General features: G+C 52.7%; 1 protein-coding gene across 1 annotated transcript; it reads left to right on the plus strand.

Annotated features, from left to right (window-relative positions):
• Positions 1–16: 16 nt before the first annotated feature.
• Positions 17–24,131, plus strand: SH3GLB2 (SH3 domain containing GRB2 like, endophilin B2). The gene is made up of 11 exons (XM_009093448.4): positions 17–260; positions 8,177–8,318; positions 8,607–8,735; positions 9,430–9,563; positions 10,036–10,128; positions 13,808–13,870; positions 17,866–17,889; positions 20,333–20,422; positions 20,616–20,716; positions 21,822–22,080; positions 22,725–24,131. Exons 1-11 carry the CDS (start codon positions 198–200, stop codon positions 22,830–22,832), a joined length of 1,206 nt encoding a protein of 401 aa, XP_009091696.1. The 5' UTR covers positions 17–197; the 3' UTR covers positions 22,833–24,131.
• The last annotated feature ends 622 nt before the right edge of the window (positions 24,132–24,753 follow it).

The raw sequence follows: 24,753 nt of genomic DNA on the forward strand, positions 1-24,753 counted from the left end.
CGCAGCTGCCGCCCCTAAAGGGGCCCGGCCCGTTCACCCGCCCGCAGAGGAACAACCGGGGCTCACGGACGCTGTAAGAAGCCGTAGCCCTTTTAAGAGGCGCGGAGCGGGCGTCACCCGACGCTATAAAAAGCGGCAACGCGGCGGGCGCGGTGACAGCGGGGGTGGGGTGCGGCCGGTGCGGCTTCGGGTCCGCCATGGAGTTCAACGTGAAGAAGCTGGCGTCGGACGCGGGGGTCTTCTTCTCCCGTGCCATGCAGGTGAGGCGGGGCGGGGCGCCACGGCAGCGGCACCGCCCGGAGGCCGCGGGGCGGGGGATCCGCGGGTCTAGGCCCCGGCGGAGCTCGGGGGGTTTGCTCGGGCCCGGGGGGGCTGGAGAGGGAAATTGGTGCTGGGTGGGTCCGTCCGTGTGAGCCGCGGTCCCCGGAGCACGGCCCGCAGGTGCATCCCCTGGGGAGCATCGCCCCCTGCCGTGGCTCGGGTGCCGGGGAAGGTGCAGGGGAGAGCCCCGGGGGTGGCTCTCAGAATGGGGAAGGGATGCGGGGGGCAGTCGTGCCTGGCGTTGCTGAAACAAAGCTGTGTGGTTGGGCCTACGGCTGCTTTGTCCGTGCCCAGACCCGCCGGGAGGGGATGCAGAGACCTGGAAGAGCTGCCCAGGGGGGATGTGGAGTCTCCCACTCTGGAGACATTCCAAACCCACCGGGACGCGCTCCTATGACACCTGTTCCAGGTGACTCTGCCTTGGCAGGGGACTCGGACAGGATGCTCTCCAGAGGTCCCTTCCAACCCCAGTCATTGTGGGATTCTGTGGGACGGTCCCTGTCCCTGGGGAAGGGTGCTGGAGGTGCTCTGCCCCTGGTCCGCGCTTCAGCCCCTGGGGAGGAGCAGGAGGTGCCAGGCCCTGGGAATACACTGGGACTATAAAGGGATGGGAAGGAGCTGCTGGGAGCCAGCAGGTTGGGCCTCACGGCGCTGCTGAGGCACCGGGACCACGCGAGGAAACGGCAGGAGCTGAGTCGGGCAGTTAGGTTGGAATTAGGAAAAAGCTCTTCCCCAAGAGGGCAGTGGGGCACTGAACAGGCTCCCGGGGAAGGGTCACAATCCCAGGCCCTGTAGAGCTTCAGGAGCCTTAGGACAGCTCTCAGGCACAGCGGGGGATTCTTGGGGCTGCTTCTGTGCAGGGCCAGGAGTTGTACTTCGATGATCCCTGTGGGTCCTTCCAACTCAAAATATTCTGGTATTGACAACCTTGAGATCAGGAGTTTCTGGGGATGAAGTAACCCCCTCGGAGCTGTGAAGAAATTTGGGTACACATGAGCAGCAGAGGTGGAGCAGGTGGTGAGATGGAAGTGCTGTGTGTATTCATTGAGTGGGCATAATGAGTGAAAAACTGCTCTTGTTTGGCCAGGAGGGGAGAGAGGCAGGTCAGAACTGGTTGGGATCCTGCCTGGAAGGTGAAGTCCAGCTGGTGGCTCTGGGACTGGGCTTCTTGCTCTGCCCATTGTGTGGGGGCTGGTAAACAAAGAGAGCAGAGCTGCCTTGTTCCAGACCTTCTGTGCAGTGGAGTAATTCTGGCTCTGTTGTGGACCGGTCTCCTGTAAGCAGATATCCCCTCCTGCAACCGTGCCAGTGAGTCATATGTTTTGAAAAAGGGAGATATTAACTACAGGTGCAAAATAAAGAGCAGATGGAAAACCTAAAGATGCTGTTCTCATGTAAATGACCTTGGATGCAGAAGAAATGCTGGAACGAAATCTTGTGTTTAGAAGCCTTATTGTAAGTCTCTGATAAGTGGTTTTTAGCTCCAGAGCGTAGGAAGGAGACAGGCCTGGGAACAGTGTCTACACACAGTGATTCCAGAGCAAGGAGGCGTTCATAAATCGTGGCTGCTGCCTGCTACACCTACTCCACTGTCTCGTACATGAATATTCATATGCCTAATTACAGTAGTAATTTCTTGAAACCAAATGAGCACTGGCACTTGTGGACAGCAAGCAGGTGTGTAAGGAGGGGGAACTGGAAGGAAGGAGATCTCTGAGGCTGAAAACCATCTCATGAGGGGTCACTGCTGGGGGAATTCAGCCTTTTTGGGTGCCCTGGTGTGGGTGAGCCCTGCCCCATCTCCCCCAGAGCCACCACTGACAGCTGAGCTCTGCTGTGGGCAGTAAGGGCTGGCTTTGTAGCCCTCTTTAGCACTGCAGATCTTCTAGCATGGAATAAGCTGTCTAGAAAAAGCTGTTTTCTCTAGTGTTTGGAGATGCTTTCTCCAGCTCCAGGCATTTAACAAAGTGATGTTTTACTGGAACTGCAGCGACTGGGAGATAAATGGACTGGCCATTATGTGCTGTTCCACTCAGACAGCATTTGCTCCTGCTGTCTGGCAGAGCTGTCTGACCAACACAGGAGCTTCACTTGAACTGGAATTAGGGCTCAGCCAGGGGGAAAGGACACAGGGCATGGTGAACACAACACCTCTGGGCTGGCTCAGGGCAGGAGCTAGTTTGAAATCAATCAAATAAAACCCAGTGTAGGTGCTGGAAGAATGATTTTATTCTGGGCTCCTCATGACAAAGCCCAATCCAAACAGCTCAAACCCACTGCTTCCTTTACCTGGCTCTTCCTTGTTCAGACTTCAGTCCCAGGACTCCTCCTGAAAAGCAGAGCAGACAGGAAAGTTGGAGTGGGAAAGCAATGGACAGCTCTGCTACCTTGGGAGTGGGGAATGAGCTTCTAGGCTGGGGCACTGCAAGGGTACAGAGCTTGTGTAGGATTCAGCATTCAGCTGAGGATGGCCTCTGTTGCCACTTGCACCAGTTGCAGCCATCAGATCAGTACTCTCTGAGGGATGCAGCACCTGCAGACAGACTCCTATCAGGTCACTCTTCATCTTTACTTGAAGAAGGGCCTCTGTCTTTGGTCAGCTGCACCTTCTAGCTATCATAAGTGGGTCTGATCCCAAACCTTGGCCAGTGGAAGCTGTGTGGCCACACACTGGATTTCTCTGTTCTAGATAGGCTGCAAGCCAGGCTCTTTCAGGGAGGTCTGGAAATAACTGTAGGTGTCTGTCTTTTGTCAGTTCTGATGTAAACAGGCTCTGGGTAAAAATGCCCAAGGGTGAATGCAGCTTTTGGGTGCTTATCCTCCCCTAATGTCATTACTAAAACAGCTAGAGGCTGACTTACTCATCTTGAAGCCCCTGCAGACAGACAGACTCCCCCAGCTCCCTGAACTCTGGTAATAAAATAGACTTTTATCATTTGTAGATAAAATAAACCCTCTGCTTGCCAACCTTATTAGTGCTCACACTTTAAAAGTTGAGAGAGCAGAAGCTGATCCAAGGAAAGGACAAGGTCTTGGTAGGGATACAGCCAGGACAGCTGACCCAAGCTGCCCAAAGGGATATTCCATACCACAGGACATTGCTCAGCAATAAAACCAGAGAGAGGAGGAGGTGGGACATTATTGTAGAGCACATTTGTCTTTTGGAGTAACCTGGACATGGACTGAGGCCCAGCTTCCCAGGAAGTGGTCACACATCACTTCAGATGGGGAGGAGACAAGAAAATCTTTTGGTTTCCTTTGCTTCCACATACAACTTTTTTCTTCATTAAGCTGCCTTAATCTTGAACTATGAGGTTTTTCCATCTTATTTTCAACTGCCCTGTTGTGCTGAGGAGGGAAATGATAGAGAGGCAGGGTGGCACCTCATGTCCAGCCAAGGTCACCCACCACTGCAGTGTTTTTCCTCTCCTGAATGCCTGCTCATGAGTTAACCAAGCTGTCCCTGTTAATGGCTTCCTTCTGTCCTCTAGCACAGTTTCACTTGGCTCCCAGCCTGGCTTTCCTGCCTCCTGGTGACCAAATACTTGGAGCAGACTCTCTGTCTGGTCCAGAGTTGCTGAAAATCAAGTCGTTTTCAGATGCTGAATGGCTGTGGCCTCTTTCCTACTGCAACCCTGTGCAAAGAGGGAGCCAGATTTGCTGAACTGACTGTGTTGTGCTTTTGATCACCAAAAGAGCAAATGTTACTGTGTTTTGGGCATTTTGAGCTATTTGGAGGCTTTGAAAAACCCAACAGTCTAAATCTTCTGGCAGCTACAGGAGACTAGGCCTGGTTTAAGTCTTCTGGCCCCAGTTTGATCTTTGAAATTTAAAGTGGAAAGTCATAAGTAACATCCAGCTGGATAAAATGGGGACCCTGCAAGTGGTACAAGGGCCTGAACTCTGCCACCAGATGCTCTGCAAGGGGGCTGCAGCCACCCTGTCAGAGATACAGCATGCGGGCCTGGGCTTTTATTATACTGGGCCTTTATTCCCCTTTTAAGGAGAGGAAGGTGCTGGTGCTCTCAGCATGGGCTGTTTTAAAGCCTAACTCTGATGTCCTTCAGTCCCAGGCCCAGCCTGGCTGATCTGTACCTCTAGTGCAGAGGGGCCCCTCCAGCTCAGCACTATTTGTTGACCCTCCTGACATCCCAGACTTGTGTCTGCCTGCTCTTCCTTGGGGAGGGGGCTTTTCCCCAAGCTGTGAATGCTTAGGGCAGCTGCCCTAACTGCAGTCCAGCACATCCATGCTTCTGTTAGGCCTGTGGCCCAAGTGCTGCTTTCCTGCTGGGTCACCCTGTTTGCCCATCTGGGCCCTGATAAAGCATCTCTTGTTCCTGCTGGCCAGCCAAGCCTCCCAGAGGAAACCCAACCTTTGGCTGAATTATTGATGTCCTGGAATGCAGCACAGCTCTGCTCTTCCTGGAGAGTGAGAGTGGCACTGACAAAAGGCTGCCCTGCATTATTAAGCACCTGCTCTGGGTCAGCTGCAAGGATGTTTCCTGCAGGGGAGCAGCCTCAGCACTGCCACCTGGCTCACGATCCCAGGATGCAGATCTGGGAATTGGTTCAGAGCTGTTGACCCAGTCCTCAGGCTCTAGAAAACAAATGAGAGTAGTTCTGCCATGGCAGGACGGAGGAGCTGGAGGTTCTTCTCAGCACTGCAATTGCCTGTGCTGTGCCAGCCCTGCCTCTCTCCCCAGGGATCTGGAACAGACCAAGCCTGTAAATCAACTTGATAAAACCCAGTACCACTCCCATTTTTGGCAATCTGTTGTAAAAGACAGCAGTGCTTCTAATCTGGGAGCAACAAGATATAAAATACTCAAAATCTGTCTTTTTACAGTCAGGAGGCTTGAGAGTATGATGAGTTCATTTCTCCTGCATCTCTTGGTGTCACAGTGAAATATTTTTAATCAAATTTCTGTGTTATGAAAACAGATTCTCAAGAATAGAAATTCTTTACAGGGGAGTTCTGCTTGAAGTGCTTGAGTAGCCAAAGTTCATAAACTGCTGTTCTTCTACCCTTCTTTTCACTGGTAAGAAGGGCCCAGCAGCTGAGATCTGTTGCCTCCCAAAATCTCAGATTTCTACTTGCAGCTGACAAAAACACAAGCCAGCTTGTAGGTCAGTGTAATTTACCTGTGATCTCCTGTGCTGGCTGTGCCTCCAGGAGAAGCTTCATCTGATCTCATGGCAGGCGGCTCCTGCAGCAGCAGGTGGTCCTGCTCTCCTTGCACTTCATGGCACATCCCCACGACTGCTGTGAAGTCAGGTGGGTTCTCTGATGGGTCTAAAAAGTCACATTCTAGATCAAATTGAGCTGGATCAGTGACTCTGTACACAGGGGGGCTGAGGAGGAGGAGGAAGCACTGGGCAGGGCAGCCCCTGCAGTGAGGCACCAACCACCCAAGGCTGTGCTTGGGCTGGGTTCAGCATGTCCAGCTCCTGTCCAGGGGTCAGGGAGGCACTGAGGGAGTTAAGTGTCAGTGGAGTCACAGCCTCCTGTGCCTTGCACCCACTTCATGCCCTCCTTTCCAACCCTGAAAGAAAGCCTGAATAGGAGATTGTTTTCTGGCCTGACCCTTTGGAACCAGGGGCTGTGACTGAGATTCCTGCCCACCCTCCCCTTCTGGCATTGCCAGGCATCCCCAGGCTTGCTGTGGTCCTGGTGCTGCTGCCCTCAGCCTTGTTTGCAAGACAAACAGCTTCAGTGCTTGACTTGAGATAAGAATTGAGTTTCTGAGTTCTGCAAATGCTGAGTTGTGACCCCTGCACTGGGTTACACAAAACAGCCACAGAGGCCAGTGATGCCAAAGATGTCACTTGCTAATAGAGCAAAGGACCCCAGAGCTGGAGTGGTTCAGGACAGTGGCAGTAGCACTGTGGAAATGCTGAAGGGCTTCAGCAGTGATCTGGCACTGCAGCAATGCTGTAAGAAGCTGACTCAATTCAGCTGAAAAGAAATTTGGTTTAGGTTTGACAGCTCCAGGGCAGATGCTGATGCAGAATAAGCCTAACCTGCAGGAAAAAGAGCTGGACTTGAAAGTGAGATGAGGTCTCAAAGTGCTGTCTGGGAAAGGGGGGAGAGAGAGACTTACCTTTGCATCAAAGAGTCTTGTTTAGGAAAGATCTTTAACAGATGACTCAAGAATTGGTGCCAGATACCTGGGAAGTCCCAGTTTGCTGCATGGCAGTGACTCAGCCCAGCCTGGCAGAGTCTGCAAACAGCCCTGGTCTTCCAAACAGAGGAAAGCAGCCTCAGCCACTGAGAGCCATGTGTGACCCCCAAAGAAATCACAGACCAAACAATACAAACACCCTCTCACACTGAATCTGCTTTTACCCCTGTCCAGCAATGGCCAGGGGACCATGGCAAGACCTAGGTAAAATTACATGGCATTATCCAGGGGCTGCTGGTGCAGAGACAAGGGACAGGGTCCCTGTCCCTGCAGCTGAGGACCTGTCCCCACCCACATCTGACAAAGCACTCCAGTGCCTGGTGCCAAACAGGTCGCTGTGTAAACATACCTGGAGGCCTTGTATATCTCAGCCATCTGGTAACAGGACTCCAAGGGCTGTTTGCCTTTGCTCTGGCCTTTCCTTATCTCACTTGGTTCCCAGCATTGGGCTGGGTGGGGAAGGCAAGAGCTGGCCAGGAAGCCTTTCAGGAAGGGCAGCAGGCCCGAGGTCAAGACCCCATAGAAGAGGCATCTCAGCCCACCTAGAGCTGAGCTCTGGAGTAGGGAAACAGAGAGGAGAAGGCACCAGTGGTAGATGAGACAGGAGCTGCATTTCATCTCAGAGCTTTAGCCAGGCTGTAATCTTTGGCATCTGCCAGTGCCAGTATTGCACAGCACCATGTCCTGGTGACTCAGCAATGGCATCAGAGACCAGTAACAAGGGTTAAGGGACAGCTGGAGCCTCTGTTGGACCTCAAATGGCACAGCTGTACAAAGGGTCTTTTAGCATGGTCCAACAAGATGCTGGTTCTGTCAGGAGCAGGGAATTGTGCTTAAAAATACACTGAAATTGGCCAACTTTACTGAAAGGAGCAAGTGGGAAATGGGGATGGGATGAGAGGGAATGGGCTCTTCTCTCAGGAATCCCTCAAGGAAGAAATGGAGGGTGTCCAGGCCATCTGAGGCTGCATCTGACAAACCTGGTCAGATGCCATTGCCCAGTGTGAAAACTCTGGAGACTTGCACCACCTAATTCTCCCTACTGCTAATTTTAGACTTAAAAGGAATTGCAGATGGAGGGATTGTCCATTGCCAGTATGAATCTGAGTGCTGAGAAGAGTTGGACAGTGTTATATTTCAATTACCTGCTTCAGAGTGTGTCCCAGAAGAAGAGTTACTTGCTGAAAGTGGTTTTATCTAAATGCTAAGTTTGAGTCTCCTGACTTCAGGGGGTAGTGGCATTCCTGACCCCTTGGGTTTGCAGGACACAGAGTTGATCAGTAGGAGATGAAGGGATTTAGCACCTTCCCTCATGTGAGGGATGTCTGTTGCTCTCCTGCATGAAGCAGGGGAAGCCATGTGCATATTTAAATAGATCCCTCACAACTGGAGTATTTTTGTACTAGACCGTATTAAAAGTTACTTATTCTGGAACACCTCTCAGACCTGAAGTCTATTTTTAGCCCAATGCTTGTTCTACACTTGGGCAAAAAAATTGCCCTCTTCCCCTGAAAGATGCCTGGGAAAAAAAGAATGATACCTTGAAGGGTTTTTAGCTCTATTCTAAGGTAAATACACAAGACAAAAGCAGCTTCACTGTCCTTTCTTAGCTCTCTAACACACTGTAAATCTGCTTTGGAAGAACAGACCTAATGACTGCCTTCTTCCTGCAGTTCACTGAAGAAAAGCTGGGCCAGGCTGAGAAGACTGAACTAGATGCCCACTTTGAAAACCTCCTGGCCAGGGCAGACTGCACAAAGAACTGGACAGAGAAGATCTTGCGTCAGACTGAAGTTCTGCTACAGCCAAACCCCAGTAAGTCCAGCTTCTCCTAAGGTTTGAAGGACAAATGTCACTTGCAGCTCAGTGCTGAAAGACGTGGCCTCTGGCAGGGAGCCCTGTAGGGTTCGTGGGGTTTGGGAGAAATGTGTCCTTGCAGGGCCTGTCCTTCTTCCCTGAGCAGCTGAGAGCACCTCACAGCCTGGCAGTGCCCCCTGCTCCTGGCACTGCTGTCCAGTGCATCACTGAGCACTGCATGGGCTGGGCTGTCATGATTCCCAGTTCAGGGACCCTCTTTCAGCCTCCCTGGTGTCCCCACTCCAGGTGCCAGAGTAGAAGAATTCCTGTATGAGAAGCTTGACCGGAAGGTGCCTTCCCGGGTCACCAACGGGGAGCTGCTGGCACAGTACATGACAGAGGCAGCCAATGACTTTGGGCCAGGGACACCTTATGGTAAGTCAGCCTGGCTAATGAAGAAGTCCTGGGAATCCATCCCTTCCCAAAGAATATCCCTAACACTGTTTTACACTGAGATGTTTGCAGCAGGCTCCTTCCTGACCACACAGAGCATCTTCCTGCTCTTAATCCTCACAGTTGTCCCTTCCTGGGGGAGGTTTGGGCTTCTGTAAGCAGCAGACCTGCACACAGACACAGCCTTCACTTCCAGCTGTCCTTGTCCCTGCCATGAGCTTTGTTCCTGCTCTCCAAATCAATAGTTGTTCAATAGCGAGTCCTGTTACAGCCAGAGCAGCTGTAACTGCCTCTATAGCCAACATTGCCTCATCAACTCATGTTTTCTGCTCTGGTGCTTTTTAATTTGCTGCTCTGTTCCTGTGCCTCTGTTTTACGAGGCAAAGAAGGATCAGTCTGCACAAGCAGGTAGAGCAGTAAAGTACATCAGTGGCATGAGTGCCTCAGCAGGTAGATAAGATCAGAGCCACCCTGGGAGCAGTGAAAAGATGCCTCAGGCCAACAGCAGAGTGGGTAGGGCTGGAGCTGGGGTGGGACAAACACGGTCACCTTGCCCAGGCCAGGTACAGCTGTGCCTGTGTCCCCCAGCATGGCAGTGTGGAAGCTCTGGGTGAGCTGGCTGAAGCCAACACATGTTAATTGGTTTCTCTGGAGCTGAAGGTTCCTGTTGTTGCAGGAAAGACTTTGATAAAAGTTGGAGAGACTCAGAGGCGCTTGGGTGCAGCAGAACGGGAATTCATCCGCTCTGCCTCCATCAGCTTCCTGACCCCACTGCGCAACTTCCTGGAGGGGGACTGGAGAACCATCTCTGTGAGTGTGCTACCAGGGCAGGGGAAGCTTGTCACATCCCTGGAGACAAGGAGGGCAGGGGGAGAGGGAAACAGTGCTAAGAGAGCCCCTTTTATTTCCCTATGATAAAGGATGACTCCATACCTCTCCCCTTAAAGAATGCTAGGATGAGGAAGTACCAACCCTAGATCTTCTCAGGTTCCCCCTCTGGTAGGGAAGGGTTGCTGCTGATGTACATGAGAAAAGTAACTCATTTCCCCACTCCTTCAGCTTGTGGGCACCACCCATCACAGGCTGCCCTGTTTCCAGGAGGTTATCCTGTATCCCTGGCAACCAGCCCCAAAACTCTTGCTAAGGAGATGAGCATAGCAACTGGTTCTTTCTCCGTGGCATGTTTTAATAAAGAAATAGATTTGATTCCTAGGTGATACCACACCCCCTCCTCAACCCTGCTTCTAAGCAGTGTGCTCTGAGCCATCTCCTTCCCTTCCAGAAAGAGAGGAGGATCCTGCAGAACCGACGCCTGGACCTGGATGCCTGCAAAGCCAGGTTGAAGAAGGCCAAAGCTGCCGAGGCAAAAGCAGCGGTAACTCCTCCCCTCAGCAGTAACTCCTCCCTCCTTACCCTCCCTGTCCTTATGGCCCCAGGGCTTGGCTCACATGGTCAGAAATTAGGTTACCCTGCTGTGTCCTGTCTCTGGCAGGCAGGGATGGGGGAATTCCTCATCTGGGGTGGAAGGGAGCTGGGAGCAGGAGCCATGTGCCTGTTTCTGAGATGTCCTCCCTTGGGGGAATTGTTGAAGCAAGCAGTTCTGAGCTTCTGGAGTCTGGAAACTTGCACTTGACCCAGGCTCCTGCCTCCTGACTGATCAGAGTTGCTGGGTGACTTGTGCTAGTAACTAAAAGGCTGCATCTTTTGAGGACTTGCTAATTTTCACAGGGGATCTTAAACAAGAGAGAGAGAGAGAGAGCTGAGCTGGGAGGTGCACAAGGGAAAGGCTGCTGGAGCTCTGCAGCAGTCCCAGCCTGTCAGACTAGTTAGGATTCTGCCAGCTCCCAGGCAGGAGTGCTGTGGGAGCCTGTGAGGGGTGGCCAGGGTCAGACTGGCTACAGGGTCTGTCCCTGAGCCTCTCTGCTCACTCAGGTCATGGTGCTCTAGTTACAGGCTTGTCTTGCCCTCTGGCTTTGGGGAATTCATCCCACTGGGCACTGATGGGTTCCCTGGAGGGCCTGGTTGGAGCTGGTTGTCATCCTGTAGAGTTCTGGCTGTTGGCACAAGGACCTGCCAAGCTCTGCTCTTGCCTTGGGGCCAGGAGCTCAACTGGCAAATCTGTGCAAGTCAGAATCAGACTGTCCTTGTCAGTCAGTCCTGGGATGCACTGGGATACCAGCCCAGCAGCCCTGCTAGGAGCCTGTTTCTAACTAGCTGCCAGCTGGGCCTCTGGCCTTGTCTCTCCCTGGGTAGCCAGTTCCCAGGTGTTTTCCCTTTCCTCCAGCTCCAGTTACATCCATGGCAGATGGGGAAGCTGTCTAAGCTCAGCAGCCCTGATAGAGTGCTCAGACCTACACAGGACAGCTGTGAGCAGAAGTAGTAGCTGCCCTTTTAAAAAAGCCTTCTCTAATCAGTCAGGTCCCACAGATCCTCTGAAAGTAACTTCAGGAATCCCCCATTCCCCTTCTGGAGGGAACAGTGCCCCCAGTCTCAGGGGAGACTGGTGGCCATTGCTTTATCTTTAAGCTCAGAGCAGGAATTCAGATGCCTCCTGTGCTTCCTCCCTTTCCACCCTCTTTACCCTGCTCCCTACAAGAGGTGGTCCCAAGGCCTCTCACCTGCACACACTCTCCTGGTTTAGGGACTCCCCTCTAGCTGGAAAAGAAAAATCTTGTTTCCCAGAGGAATATTTGGGGTGCCCCAGGCAGGTGCAAAGCCAATCCAGGCTTTCCAGGGTGTCCTCCCCAAGCTGAAACACTGAGCACAGCAGCAGAGCACAATCGCTGCTGCTCTGGGGACCCAGATCAGCCTAAAGGTGGAGTCCCTGGGCTCTGGGTGCTTCCCTGACTGCTGGATGACAAGGAGGAAGCTCCCAGCAGTGGGGAGAGCTGCTGCCTCTGCTCTAAACACCTCATCTGGATCACAGCATTCCCTGTAACATGCCTGGAGTCCTGTGTCACCCCTCCCCACCCAAGCTGAAGTATCCCAGCTCTCCCAGCTCACCTCTCTCTTGCTGCTCTTTCCCCTCTGTAGTGCAAATTCGTGTTCCCACAGCTTCTGTCTCCTGATGCCTCTGGAGCTGCTGCCCAGACCTGTGAGCTGCTGAGGAGCACCTGGGCTTGTGCATTTCCCACAGACTCTGTGCTTTGTCCTCCTGTTGATGCTGTTTTGTTTACTAACCTTTTTGTTTTGTTTCTTTGTGATTTGCTCAGTGTGAGGGAGATGTGAGTATTGACTGTGCTAACAGTGCTGTGATGATATTTATTTTCCTTTAACACCTCTCATTGTCTCTTTCCCATTTTTAAAAAGAAAATTCATATCTCCTTTGTCCCTTTGGGACTGGCCCTGGAGCATGTTCTGAGCGTGATCAGGGCTGTGGCTGCCTGGGGAAGGTGCTCCAGAAGGGTGGGAGTGTCAGAGACCTGCCTGCAGCCCCTCTGGAGCATCCCTTGGGTCCATCCACATTGCCTGCAAGCAGTGCTCAAGAGAGGCAGGGGCTCCCCTGAAGACCCCCTGGTGCTCCTCCAGCTGCAGGCACGAGGAGGTGGGGTTGGGTGGCCAGTCCCTCTCTGGAAGGGCAGCCCAGAGACAATGACAGGCAGGATGATCTGGTTGTGCTGCTGTTCTGCCCCTTTTCCCCATTACCAGAGTGGAAGGGGGAGGGAGGTGGGTCCCTTTTGATCACTGCTTGCAAATACAACTTCTCCATGCACAGAAGTACAAGAGAAGCTTGCCTCCTTCATCCCATGTGCTGTGACTAGTTTTGGGACTCCCTGGAGACCAGGGAATGGGAGGAGAGGTTTCTTCAGTTGTTCTTGAGTTTCAAAAACCAAAAAGCATAAGCAGCTATTTCTCTGAAACATCCTTTCTCCCCTCAGGGAGGAGTCCAGCCTCCTTGCTATGCTGGCCTCAAACCTCCCTGGTGCATTTTTCTCCCTATGTTCAGGTTTAACTTGCAATGGGAATTGCTCCTCCTTATTCCTTCCTCCAGCCATCCCTAAAACTCCTAAATGGTATGAAAAAAAAAAATGGTTGGGACTGCCTGACTACTCTTCCACACACTGGTCACTCATTCCTGCTGGCTGCTTGGGCCCAGCAAAGTGGGTCAGTGTGGATAAGTGGATCTGGGTGAGTGCAGAGAGATTAACCTGGGAGAGGGAACGAGGGCCTGGGGGGATTAACACCAGAGCTGGGATGCAGCAGGACTGTGCCAGCCCTACACAGCAGCCTGTGTGCAGTAAGGGCTGGCCAGGAGGATGCCTGGTGCTGTTGGTTTGTCTCTTTAGGTAGTGCTGCAGCCAGAGGCCATCCCAGGAGGAGGCCTGGTCTTACCTGAATAAAAGCACCACGTTCTGTGGTGGTTAGTGAGCCCAGAACTGGGAGGGGGGTGGACTGGATCCATTGCACTTGCAGGGAGGAAATCTCTGGAGTGCTCAAGTCTTGGTGCCCCAGGGCAGAAGTTCAGCTATGGAGAAGGTGGTTTGGAGATTTCCTGACCTCTGGGATGAAAGCTCCTACACTGCCTTTGGCTAGACCTGGCTTGGCTAAGCCATGTGCCTTCCTGAAAACAGCAGATCTGGCTCTGTTAGGAGGAAACGTGGCTTGGAGAGAGTGAGAGCAGTAGAAGGCACTGTGGGAGGGATGCTCCAGTGCTGGAAAACATTTCTACTTTAAGGGCAAGGCCCTGTACAGTGGCTGTAGGCAGGAGACAAGGGGAAGGGAGGTCCACAGGACTGAGTTAATGCAACAAGAGCAGCCTGCTGGCTGCAAGGGAATGGGAATGCCTTTGGGATGGTGCTCTATGAGCTGACAGCTGTAAGTACAGAGTTCCAGCAGCAGGAATGTCTGCTGCCCAAGCCAATCCACCTCCCCCTGCCCAAGCCTGGCCTCCACACGCCACTGCTGGGATGTCAGGAGACCTCCTCTCATCAGAGTCTGAGCAAAGCTCCCAGCACAGGCAGGAAAAAAGCCACTGGTCTCTTGTTCCAGCCATCATCCAGTGACTGCTGTTGGCTCCTCTGGTGCCTTGTACATGACCCTCTGTTCCCCCCCAGGCTGTGCCTGACTTTCAGGAAACCAGACCTCGTAATTACGTGCTCTCCGCCAGCGCATCAGCGGTAAGATCACCTCCTCCTGGGTACTGCTCCTCCTGGATACTGCCTCTCCAGCCTCTTCCTGCCCCTCTCTCTACCTGACTTAGGCCTAGTGCTCTGCTGTTTTCAACATTTTAATGTGACATGGGCTGCCCAGGCTCTGACTTGGCCTCCAGGATTCACATCACCGCTCTGGGGGTGCCTGCTCAGGGTCTGGCCCTTTGCAGCTGGGTTTGCTTTCCAAACCAGCTTCCCTGCCAGCCCCCCTCCACATTTCTAGGGGATCTTCTGATGGTTTTTATTGCTAGGGGAGCAATTGAGAGGAACAACCCCCAAGAGTGGCCTTTCTGGATGGTTCCAGCTGTACACTGGCAGTATCACACATGTGTCTGCCTGATCTGTACTGTGTCAGAGTCAGAGGCTTTGAAGCTGGTCAAGAGAAGCAAAGGTGGAGGAATCTCTCTGCCACCAGTGTCAATAATAGTGCAGGTTTGTCTGTTCTGCAAACAGAGGTCATTCATTGTGTTGGCAGCTGTTGCACAGCCAGATGTGCCTGGGGTGGGTGAGCAGCCCCCTGTGTCTCCACTCTGTTGCACTGAGTGGATGTTGGCCAAGCAATTGACTTCCCATGCTGTGTTCATGGCTCCCCATTGCACAATGTCACATTTCTCGTTAAAATGTTGAAAACTGATCATCTTGCTTCCTAACTAGCATTCAGAACAACACTGATGCCTGCCAGTAGAATAATCTGAGAGTGGAAGTGCTGGGGAGTGGGATCTGCTGATATGAAAAAGGACAGCCCAGCCTTCTCAGAAACAAAACCACTATGGAAACAAGCTGGATTTGGTTAATGGGAAAGCCATCCCATTTGTAGACAGAGCTGTGTCTGAGCTGACAGCATCAGTGTTAGTTCCTAGGGGGATCTGTCCTGACCTTCTTGGAGAGCGATGCTGGGATCAGAAACAGCTTTGCACAACACTAGAAAACAACTTCCATCAGTCCCAGGCTCAGTGATGAGAGTCCTGCAGAAGGAGCTGATTCTGGTGATGCTGCAGCTCTCCTGTCTCCTCGTGCAGCTCAGAGCCAGCCTGTGGCTCTGCCTGTTCCCTTGGGAGGGTCTGTTCCAAGGGACTGCAGTTGAGCTCTGGGAGACCCAGAGGAGAGAAACTGGGCTTTCCCTGCCTCTGAACAGAGCAGGGCTAAAGCACAGCTGAAGACAAGCATTTGTACAGTGTGCATTGGCATCTCATGGAGTGCCCAGACCCTCAGTTGGACACGTCCAGCCCTCACCAAAATTACCTTGATCTGCTTCTGCTCTATTGCAAAGCTGCTCTGGGGAGCAGGTGCCACATACAGGAGCATAACAGGAGAACAGATTTTGTGAGGTTTTTTAGGCAACAAGTGTCTACCCTGGGACATCTCTGCCTGGTTCAGTGCTGCCTCACCAGGCTCTGCTAGTGCTGGTGGCACTGTGCAGTGAGAGCAGGGCTCTGGGAGCACTCCTGCTCTGGGAGAGCAGCCAGCCCTGACCCCATGGCTTTGATAGTGGCACAGCAGGGCCTCCTACCAGGAGTGCCTGTGGGAAATGTGCTGGCCTGACCAGTCAGGCCTTGTGGCTTCCAAAGCTCTTTCAGAGGCTGCAGTTGGTGGGTGAAGGGCCACCTGAAGTCCAGCTGCACTGGCAGGGGTGACAGTTTGCATCTCTAAATGGCAAAACACAGGCTGAGCCCAGGCTGCTCCCTGGCTCTGTACAGGCAGGGCTGCTTTGCTGCAAGCTCTCCAATCCCAGCATTCATCCCAAAGGGTCAGGCACTGCAGCAAGGTAGGAGCTCTTCATCCTGTTGCTCTGCTTTTCTTCCAGGCCAGAGTCCTTGTGCTACTTCTTAGTGTGCACTGAGAGTGCAGAGCAGTGGCTGCTGCTCACCTGCTCCTTTCTGGAGGGAGGGGTTGGTTATGCCCAAGGGAACAGCTTTGTCTTACAGGTGAGCAAACAGGTCAGCTCTCTCCTGGACCACACGCCCTCAGCTGGGCTCTGATTTGGATTCTAAATTTACTTTGTTGGTTTCTGGAGAGGTGGATAACATGGTGCCTTTATTTTTTTTTTCCCTTCCACAACAGGAGGGCTCAGACAGAATTAAATCCAAGAAAAAAAGCACCTCCCTTGTTTTGTATGAGTTGGAGGCTGAGGAGCCATTTCTCCTCTCTCCCACACTGACCTTTTGTTTTTGTGTAAGAAGGTGTACATGAGCTGTGCAAGCCTAAATATCCCTTTCTCTCAGACCCTGCCACGTGCTGTGCTCCTAGGAATGACTCCAAGAAAAACATATATTGAGTGCCTTAAAGAGGATTCCTCTGGCTTGAGCTGGGTTGCAGGAAGACAATAGCAGATCATGGCCTTTTCTGCCCTCTGAGCTGTCCGAGAGGAGCCACAGAGAGTCATAGCCCAGGGATAGATGTGGGCAAAGCTGGGCTGTCCCAGAGCACCACAGGGCTGGATCTGGAGGTGACACAGCAAAGGCAACAGAGAAACAAATCTGGCTACAAATTCAGTGGGTGCTGCACTGATTAAATGGGGCTGCCAGGGCTTGAGTACTGTCCACAGTGTCTGAGTGGAAGGCCTGGGATCAGAGGGGAGCTTCCCCTTGCTCCTGTAGCAAACCTGCTCCAAAACCCTGGGAAGGTGCTGGCAAAGGCCTTGGGCCAGAGAAGCTCTTCAGGATCTGTTTCTCAGCTTCCTACAGGATGCTGCCACCACTCCCTCCTAAGAGTAGGAGCTCTTAGAAGGGGAAGGGACTTGTGTCCCCACACATGGCTGAAATTGGCCAGGCCTTACTCACACCAATTCCTGATTTGCAATGACAAAACATCCCCATAAAAACCAAAGAAAACACCCACCTCAGCACCCAGACCAGTACAATAATTCCAATCAAGTAAGAGGGGCTTCAGCCCCTCCTCAGTGCAGGCAGGTCCTGTGGGTGCTCCTTAAATTGGCTGCTGGAGTCTCTCTGCACCTGGGGCTCCCACAGCCCACCTGAGGACAGCTGTGAGCAAAGCTCAGCTGGGAGGGCTGCTCCAAGCAGAGCCTGCTTTCCCTCTGGCACCCATGTCCAGCACAGGTGCCCCCAGTGCAAATTCAGCTGTGTCTGGTGCCCTTCCCAGAGCTGCAGGGGTGACTCTGGGTGGTGACACAGGGGTCATTCCCCTGCCCCCCTGGTGTGGGTGCTGCAGGCTGCTGTGCTCCTGGATCCAGGGGGATTTCACGTTGCCAGGACTGAGGCAGTAGTTTGCTGCTGAGGAAAGGCCAAGCCAAGGACCTCTGGGAAGGATCAATGTGTTTTTCTGTTTTTCTGGCTCCTCTCTCCCTTTGCCATTGCTGTGTGTGACTTCTGTTCATTGTTTCGTGTCCTGAAGCCAGATCCCACAAGCAGCTGGAGGTCTCCAGTGTTCTGCTGCCTCAAGTGTGCCCCTGTGGATGAGGAGAGTAGGAAGGAGTTGTGTGATGTTTTGCCTGGCTCAGAGGCAGCATCCAGCCCCTGCTTCCTCCTTGCAGTGCCTGAACAGGCTGTTGGCACTGCAGGCTGGGTGGAATATCCCATTTCTCTGGACTGTGGGTGAGGAGCACTTGCCTCTATGTGGCCTGAGCTCAAAAAGCTCACTTGCCTCTCCACAATCCTAAAAAAGGGCTGTCCTCCAACAGCAGCCTCTGCAGCTACAGCAAAGTGAGCCTGGCTGTGCAGAGGACTCTGCTGTTACTCCTTTTTCTCCTGGAGCCCATGCAATGCAGTGGCTGTAGCAGCCCTGGCAGGGACTTGCCCTCCCATTGTGAAACTGAACTCGAGGGTGCAGGAATGAGGGGCAGGGGCATGGATCTGGCAGCTGCTGCTGGGTGAAGGGCTGGCTTGTCCCTGGAGCTGGCCTGCTGTGTCCATGGAGGGTCCTTGCCTGTTGGTGTCAGTGCCCAGTGCCTCACGACGTCTCCAACACTGATCTCCTCTCCTGTTGCTCTGTGGCCCCCACAGCTTTGGAGCGACGAGGTGGAAAAAGTAAGTACCCAGCTGGAATTGTGCTCAAACCTTCTGGGGGTGTTCAGAGGACAGGGGTGCTGGGGAACCCTGCCTGTTCCCAGGCTGGGAGGATCAGGGGCCGCTGCTGTTGTTGTGCCCCAGCCCTGATCCCTCTGTGTGGTTCAGTGCAGTGACAGCAGCTTGGGATGAGCCGTGGGCCCCTTGGCTGTCCCTGGTGGGAGACACTTGCCTGGCATCCAGGTGTGTGTCTGTGTGTGCTAAAAGGAGGCTCAGAACCCTGCACTGTGTGACAGGACCAGTAGTGTTGGTTGAGGTGTGACCAGCTCTGCTCCTGTGGCCACGGCTCTGATCCTCCATGTGCCTCTGGTAGCCCCTGGGCTGATCCATCCAGTTGGCTCCACACAGAGCTGGAGCAAGGACAGAGCACATCCCCAGCTGCTGTAGGGAGCAGCTTGGTCGGGGGGGAGGTTTTGAAGCCTCATGGAGTTGATTCTCTCTGGATGAGCTGCACTTACCCTTCTGTCCATGGAGGCTCTGGAAGGGAAGTGTGACTTGTCCATGAGCATGGATGGAGGGCTGAGACCAAGGTGAGCTCTGTGTGGAGCTCCAGCACAGCCTGGAGCTTCCAGAGACACCTTCTGGGATCCTGTTTTTTCACACCTCAAACACCCCCAGCAGGCATTGCTGTGAAGGCTGAAGTGCAGGATGGCAGAGGTTCTGTGAGCTGTGCATGACAGCAGCCTGTTGCTGTTACCCCAAGGGCATCTGCAGAATGGACTGGCTGTTCCTGACCCAGCTCTTCCTGTTCTTTAAATCCTTCAGTCCCTCAACCAAACAAGCTGGCTACAGTCAGCTATGAGCATGCAAGGATCTGTTCCTCTGTCCTCTCTTTAGGTTATTCTGCTTGGATAGACTCAAGGGTGTAAGTAAATGTTGGAGTTCTCTGTGTCTTGGAGAAGCACAAGACTGGGAGGGGCCTCCCAGGTCACCATCCAGCTCTGGCTTTGTAGGAAACTACATCCTGCAACTACTCAGAGTTGGCAGGGAGAGGCAAATCCCAGGCAGCACCAAATGGAGCTGGGTCTGCCTGGCACACATTTAAATAGCTCTGAATACTGGAGTCTCAGCTCACAGGAGCAAGAATCATTTGGAGTTTTGAAGGCATTGCACTGTTTTTTCTGTTACATTCCCCCTTCTCCTTTAAATAATCCCCTTCATACAGAGGATGCAAGAAAATAGATCAGTTGAGTTGCAGCTTAAAATAGACAAATCTGATTAAAGGACAGTCAAAGCATTTCTTTGTTGTAGCCTGGCTCCACACTGGTAATGCTGCTACCAGATGAGAGCTGTGCTGTCCCCAGCAGCACCTCCAGCTTGTCCTGCTGGGAATATTGGGTCTTCTCTGGGTCACCAGGGATGTGGCCTCGGCTCTGAGACTGTCAGCCTGGCTGGATCAGCCCTCTGGGCTCAATTCCAGACATGCCAGTCCTGTGGCAGAATGGTCAGGGCATTCCCAAAGCAGCAAAAGGAACCCCTGCACCAAGGCAGCTCTGATGGCTGCACGCTCCTGAGTGGGTGTCACTCTTCTGTGACCAGTCACAGCACATTCCAAGAGGACACCAGCCCTGGTGTTAAGGAATGCTGCAGAGAACATGTGGGGATGCTTGTCACCCCTTTCCAGCAGGAGGGGAGAGCCAGCACCAGAGCACTTGGCTGCTCCAGCACTTCTGGAGACCTCCTTGCCAGGATCCACCTGGGTGTTCTGGTTCTGCAGAATTGCCCCAGTGTAAATGCACTGTTTGGTGGGGGAGAGATGGGTCTCCATGTGAGTCTGTCTGCGAATCCCCAAAGCTGCTGTGGAGCTGCCTGCTATTCAGCAGTGTTTAATTCCTCCTAGCTCAGAATCAGTAACTAGCCCCAAAGGAGACCCTTGGGTAGAAGTTGGATTGGGATGTTCATTTCCATTGCAGATTTAATTAGCAGCAGCAGGTTGGTAAATGCTGCCTGGCCTCAGTCTTTGTTCTGTGGTGATAAAAACAAAACCACTGCACTTCCAGAGAGAAGCCTAGGGAAGCTGTGACATTCCTTTGCCTGCAGGTGCAGAAACAGGAGATTAAAGGGACCAGAGCTGGCATGGGACCGACTTCCCCATACCTCAGGATTAACAAAGCCTCCCCATCTTCATGGTCTAGTCTTGTGGGAGTAGGAGCTTCCTTGCTTGATGCATCAGTTTTGAGCTGCCATTCCATCCCCTGCAGTGGTCCAATGCAAGATCAAGGAGGAATCAGGCTGAAATGCAGCCAGAGGTCTCTGGGATCCCAACCCAGGCTCCCTTGTGCCTGCTGCTCAGGGTCCCAGCTGCAGGTGGATCCTGCTGCTGCCAGGGGGATGTGGAGGGGGGGCTGCAGAAGCAGCACAGGGCTCCTGCCTTGTGCTGCCTGAGCCCCCGTGCTGTTTGCAGGCGGAGCACGAGCTGAGGCTCACCCAGACCGAGTTCGACCGGCAGGCAGAGGTGACCCGGCTGCTGCTGGAGGGCATCAGCAGCACACACGTGAGTCCTCCTGGGCTGGCAGGGACTACAGAGACTCTGGGCTCCTGCCCAGAGGAGCTTGGAGTCCTGCATGTGGAATAGAGGTAGAAGAGGTGGTAAACTGGGGGTACCTCGGGGGGGCAGTAGCTGCAGCGAGAGGGTTTCTGTGCCTGGCAGCCAAACTCAGCCAAGCTGATGGTGCTTTTCCCTCCAGGTGAATCATCTTCGCTGTCTCCACGAGTTTGTGGAGTCTCAGACCAACTACTATGCTCAGTGCTACCAGTTCATGCTGGATCTACAGAAGCAACTGGGCAGGTAAGACAAGAGATTGCTTTTACTTCTCTGAGGGTTATTGATCTTCTTACCCCCAGCTCAGGGCTCTTTCCCCCCTCCCACATCATAATGTTGGGCAGAAGTTCTAAAGTGCCCTCACAGCTCTGACAGAGTTTCTGAGCTTACAGAGTGGTGACCAGTCCTAGTGGTGGTGGTGCATTTGGAGCAGGCTTTTCCACTGGATTTTTAAATTCCTCTCAATGCATGATGGCCATGGGAGTTTGAACATTCTTCCTCTAAATTAGTTAAATCACACAGGACTCAAATTCCTGTTGCCAAGCAATGAGCCTGAGCATGCTCTGCTGCAGCAGTAACAAATCCCAGATTCCATATTCAGTGCTACTGGCTGTACACCCCGTGGGGTGGGCTGGGATGTTCTCTCTGGTACTGTCACACCAGCACAGGCCTGACCCAGGAGGGGCTGTTGCCTCTACGTGCTCACTCACACTCCTGTTCCATTCTTTTTCCATGCCTGCAGCTCCAAAGGAGAAATGTAAGTATGATATTGGCCAGGATGAGCTCTGAGGGCTCTTCTCCCCTCAGTGAGTCTGGGATCTCTGTGTGATCACTGCCAGGGCCAGAGCTATACCCCCTTAGATAGCTGAGCCTGAGCTCCATCACTTTGTCTCTCTAGAGAGCCTGCAAAGCCTGGGAGCCTCCAGCTGTGTTATCCAGTTCAACAGCATCAATGCCCATCCCTTTCCAGAAGAATTAGCAGGCACAACAGGTAACACAGACTGTGTGAGAGCAGGGCAAAGACACAGCACAACGGACCCAGTCAGTCAGAGGCCAGAGCAGCACCTGCCCAGCCCCCTCTGCAGTGCCACACATCAGTCTGGTACTCTGCAAGTGGTGAAACAGAGCACTGGAGTCACAATGGGCAGACAAGTGTCACCTGCTGCACGGCCTCAGCACCTGAGAACTGAGGGTGTTTCCCCACATGAAGGGCAGTGTGGGTGTGTTACAGCTGGCTCTGTAGGCTGCAGCTCTTGAGCATCATCTCTGCAGAGCAGCTGCTGAAAGGAAGAGCTGATTGAGTTCCTCAGTCTGGAGCCTCCCTGAGCTGTGCTCTTTTCTCCCCTATAAGATTTTCAGGTACGTTCGTAGGCAACACAGAATCCGCGTCCCCCGCAGCCGCTACCTCTCCTCCTGTTGCTGCTGCCACGCTCCCTGCTGTGCCTACAATCCCAGTGGTGCCCACAATTGTTGGGGTGCCCAACACGGTGGCAGAGGGTGTGCTGAACCCCAATGAAGTCAAGCCTCCTGCCAGTGGGACACGCAGAGCCAGAGTCCTCTACGACTACGAAGCAGCTGACAGCACCGAGCTGGCACTTCTTGCCGATGAGGTTGGTGGCTTTCCTCAGTGTTGGATTTGGTTGTAGCTACCCAGCAGCCCATGGTGTGCCCAACAAGGACTTTAGTTCCTTTCCTTGCCCCTAAAACCTGCTTTATTGATAGAGTCTTTTCCTGGATACCAGTATCTGTTGAGTTGGAGCGAGCTTGTGCTCACAGCCATTTACTATTCAACATCACCCAAATAACTCCTCTCGTTGAAGTCCAACTGTACCCAAAATAAAATACTCCAGCACTCAGTATCTTCACTGTGACCCTCAAATAAAGCTGCCTTATCCAGAGCCATGGAATAAGCTGTTGGTGGAGGCCTGCTCTAATCATGCTGAGAAAAAAAAGAAAAATCATCAAGTTGGAAACTCTTCTGTTCTGTAGACTGAACTAACATATTCAGAAGGGATGACATAGCAACATGTAAAAGTACCTTGAGTCACTTTGGAGAATGAAAAAGCAACAGGGACATCACTGGGCAGTTTTCCATAGATCTTGTGTTAAAGCTGCAGGTAGCTCCAGGGAAAGGACACAGATGGCTGCTAAATGAACTTCAGGAATTATTGTTCTTTCAGTCCTCATCTGACTGAGCTTCTTGGCTCTGTCTGCAGAGTAAGGTCCTGTCTAATGTGCTCTCTTCTCTCCCCAGATGATCACTGTGTACAGCCTGCCAGGCATGGATCCAGACTGGCTCATAGGGGAAAGAGGGAACCAGAAAGGGAAAGTTCCTGTCACTTACTTGGAACTGTTAAGTTAAATGTTAAGGAAGAAGAATGTACAAGCAGAATGCACCCCTCATCTGGCACTTCTAATGCGGATTTCCTCATCCGAGACCATTGCTCTCTTCAGGGTCCACACTCCATTGCTCATACAAGAATTGGGGGAAAGAAGTGGGAACACTGTTCTGGTGAGGTTTTGGGAAAGGGCTGATGGCACCCAAGACTGAATTGGTTATTTACCAGTGCAGCCTGCTTTGAGGTTAGTCCTGATGGCACAAGATTCCTTGATGCCGTTTTCCCTTCCCTGCCCTAGTCTTGTTCCTCCCAGTGGCTTTCCTGGGGTGAGCGAGCTGTGTCCCTCAGCAGCTGCTCACCAGTCACACTCCCTGTGTCAGGTGTGGGTTAGTGCCTGTCTGCCCCTCCTCTCTTCTCCAGCAGTAGAATTGCCCAAGTCCAACCACTGAGCATTCCGGCAGGGAAGTGTCCCACACACCCCCTCTAACCTGTCCTGGCACACAAGGCAAGGAGGCTGCAGTTAAAATTGAGGAGCCTGTACAGCCCAGCCACCCTGCTCTCCCCTGGGAGACCAGCAATGCACAGCTGGCCAGAGTCACAGTCACTGTCCTGGGGCTGGAGGCTCCCACCTCCCCCTGTCCCCTGAAGCTGGAAGATTTCTTTGTGAAGACCAACCTGCTACCATAGGGCCTAACCCCAAACCTCCATGCAAGGGACCATGCATCTTGCTTGCATTTCCTCTGGGAAATTGCTCTTGGACTGCAAAGTTTACAAGCCTTTTTACAAGCTTTGCTCCCTGTGTTATTGTCCAGGCTTTTCTTTCAGTGTGTCTGTCCAGGCATGTTTTAGCCTGACTTTATTTCCACCCTGAATCACTGATTTAATGAATGTTTCCCCTCCCATGTCAGCAGTGAACAGACTTGGTGCATCCTAGTGCAGAAAGGGACAGTCCCACCTGCTGTGACCCCCAACAAGGAGCTGTTCTTGGCCACACACACACCACAACCCAGGCTTAGCTCAGGTGTGTGTGTGTGTGTGCCAGCTCACTCTGGAATGAACTCTTAGCTAGAGCTCACCTAAAGGACTTCCACTTGATGTGTCACAAGTTTTCCACTCAAGCTGGATGGAAGAGAAACTCACCTGCACCAAACTCTGTTCACACCCTTCCCCAGGTATGTCAGAATTAACTTTGCTTGTTTATTGATCTTTTGCACTTTCCCCAAAGGTTTTGTGACCATTCTAATGTAACAGGGCACTGAGCACCTGTGTTTGTGGGGCTCATGGGTTTCAGCACTTATTTGCCAATAAACAAACTGCCTGACCTCCTGGCTCAGCATCTTCTGTGGCCTCAGGGCTGTCCTTGCTCCCCAGCCACGGGGCTGTGGGGACAAGCAGGGAGACAAAGGGAGCAGCTCAGGTGAAAGCAGTGCCCTCCTGCTATCCCAGGCTTGGAAGCTGGGGTTGAAAGCAAAACAAAGCTGCTCATCCTTCCTGTCCCACCTGACACTCCCAACACTCTGTCAGAGCCTTGTGGTTCCTTTCCCAGCTGACACCTCTCAGTTGTACTACAGCTTCAGGGGCTCTGAGAAACAACAGCCCCTCCTGCACTTGAAGCAAAAATAGAGCAGCAGGATGACTTCAGCTGCTGAGAGACCCAAGTGCTATTCTAGATCTAACAGACTTTTTTAGTTGTTATGGAAACTAGATCTGCTACTCATCTAAAATCCTAAAGTCTTGTCCCTAACACCCAGCTTGGAAGGAACTCCTGGGAAAAGCAGCTGTTGAAATGCTCTGTAATGCAGCAGTAAAGCTTGGCTGTTCTAGTTAAAGAGAACAGGGAACTCAAATGATGCTGCTGTTCTAGTTAGCTTTAAAACTGCCAGGACTACCACTCTCACAGTCCTGATCTGTTACAGATCTACTCCTGCCTATTTCCCTTCCAGC

The sequence above is a fragment of the Serinus canaria genome, chromosome 17 (genome assembly GCF_022539315.1).
Source record: "Serinus canaria isolate serCan28SL12 chromosome 17, serCan2020, whole genome shotgun sequence".
In the NCBI taxonomy this organism is placed as follows: domain Eukaryota; kingdom Metazoa; phylum Chordata; class Aves; order Passeriformes; family Fringillidae; genus Serinus; species Serinus canaria.

What these genes read in the sequence shown, in the direction of transcription:
- SH3GLB2 (XM_009093448.4), top strand. Translation starts at nt 198, where the DNA reads ATGGAGTTCAACGTGAAGAAGCTGGCGTCGGACGCGGGGGTCTTCTTC. An exon ending in TCTTCTCCCGTGCCATGCAG is followed by an intron (nt 261 to 8,176) that starts GTGAGGCGGGGC and finishes TTCTTCCTGCAG; the next exon opens with TTCACTGAAGAAAAGCTGGG. An exon ending in CTGCCGAGGCAAAAGCAGCG is followed by an intron (nt 10,129 to 13,807) that starts GTAACTCCTCCC and finishes GTTCCCCCCCAG; the next exon opens with GCTGTGCCTGACTTTCAGGA.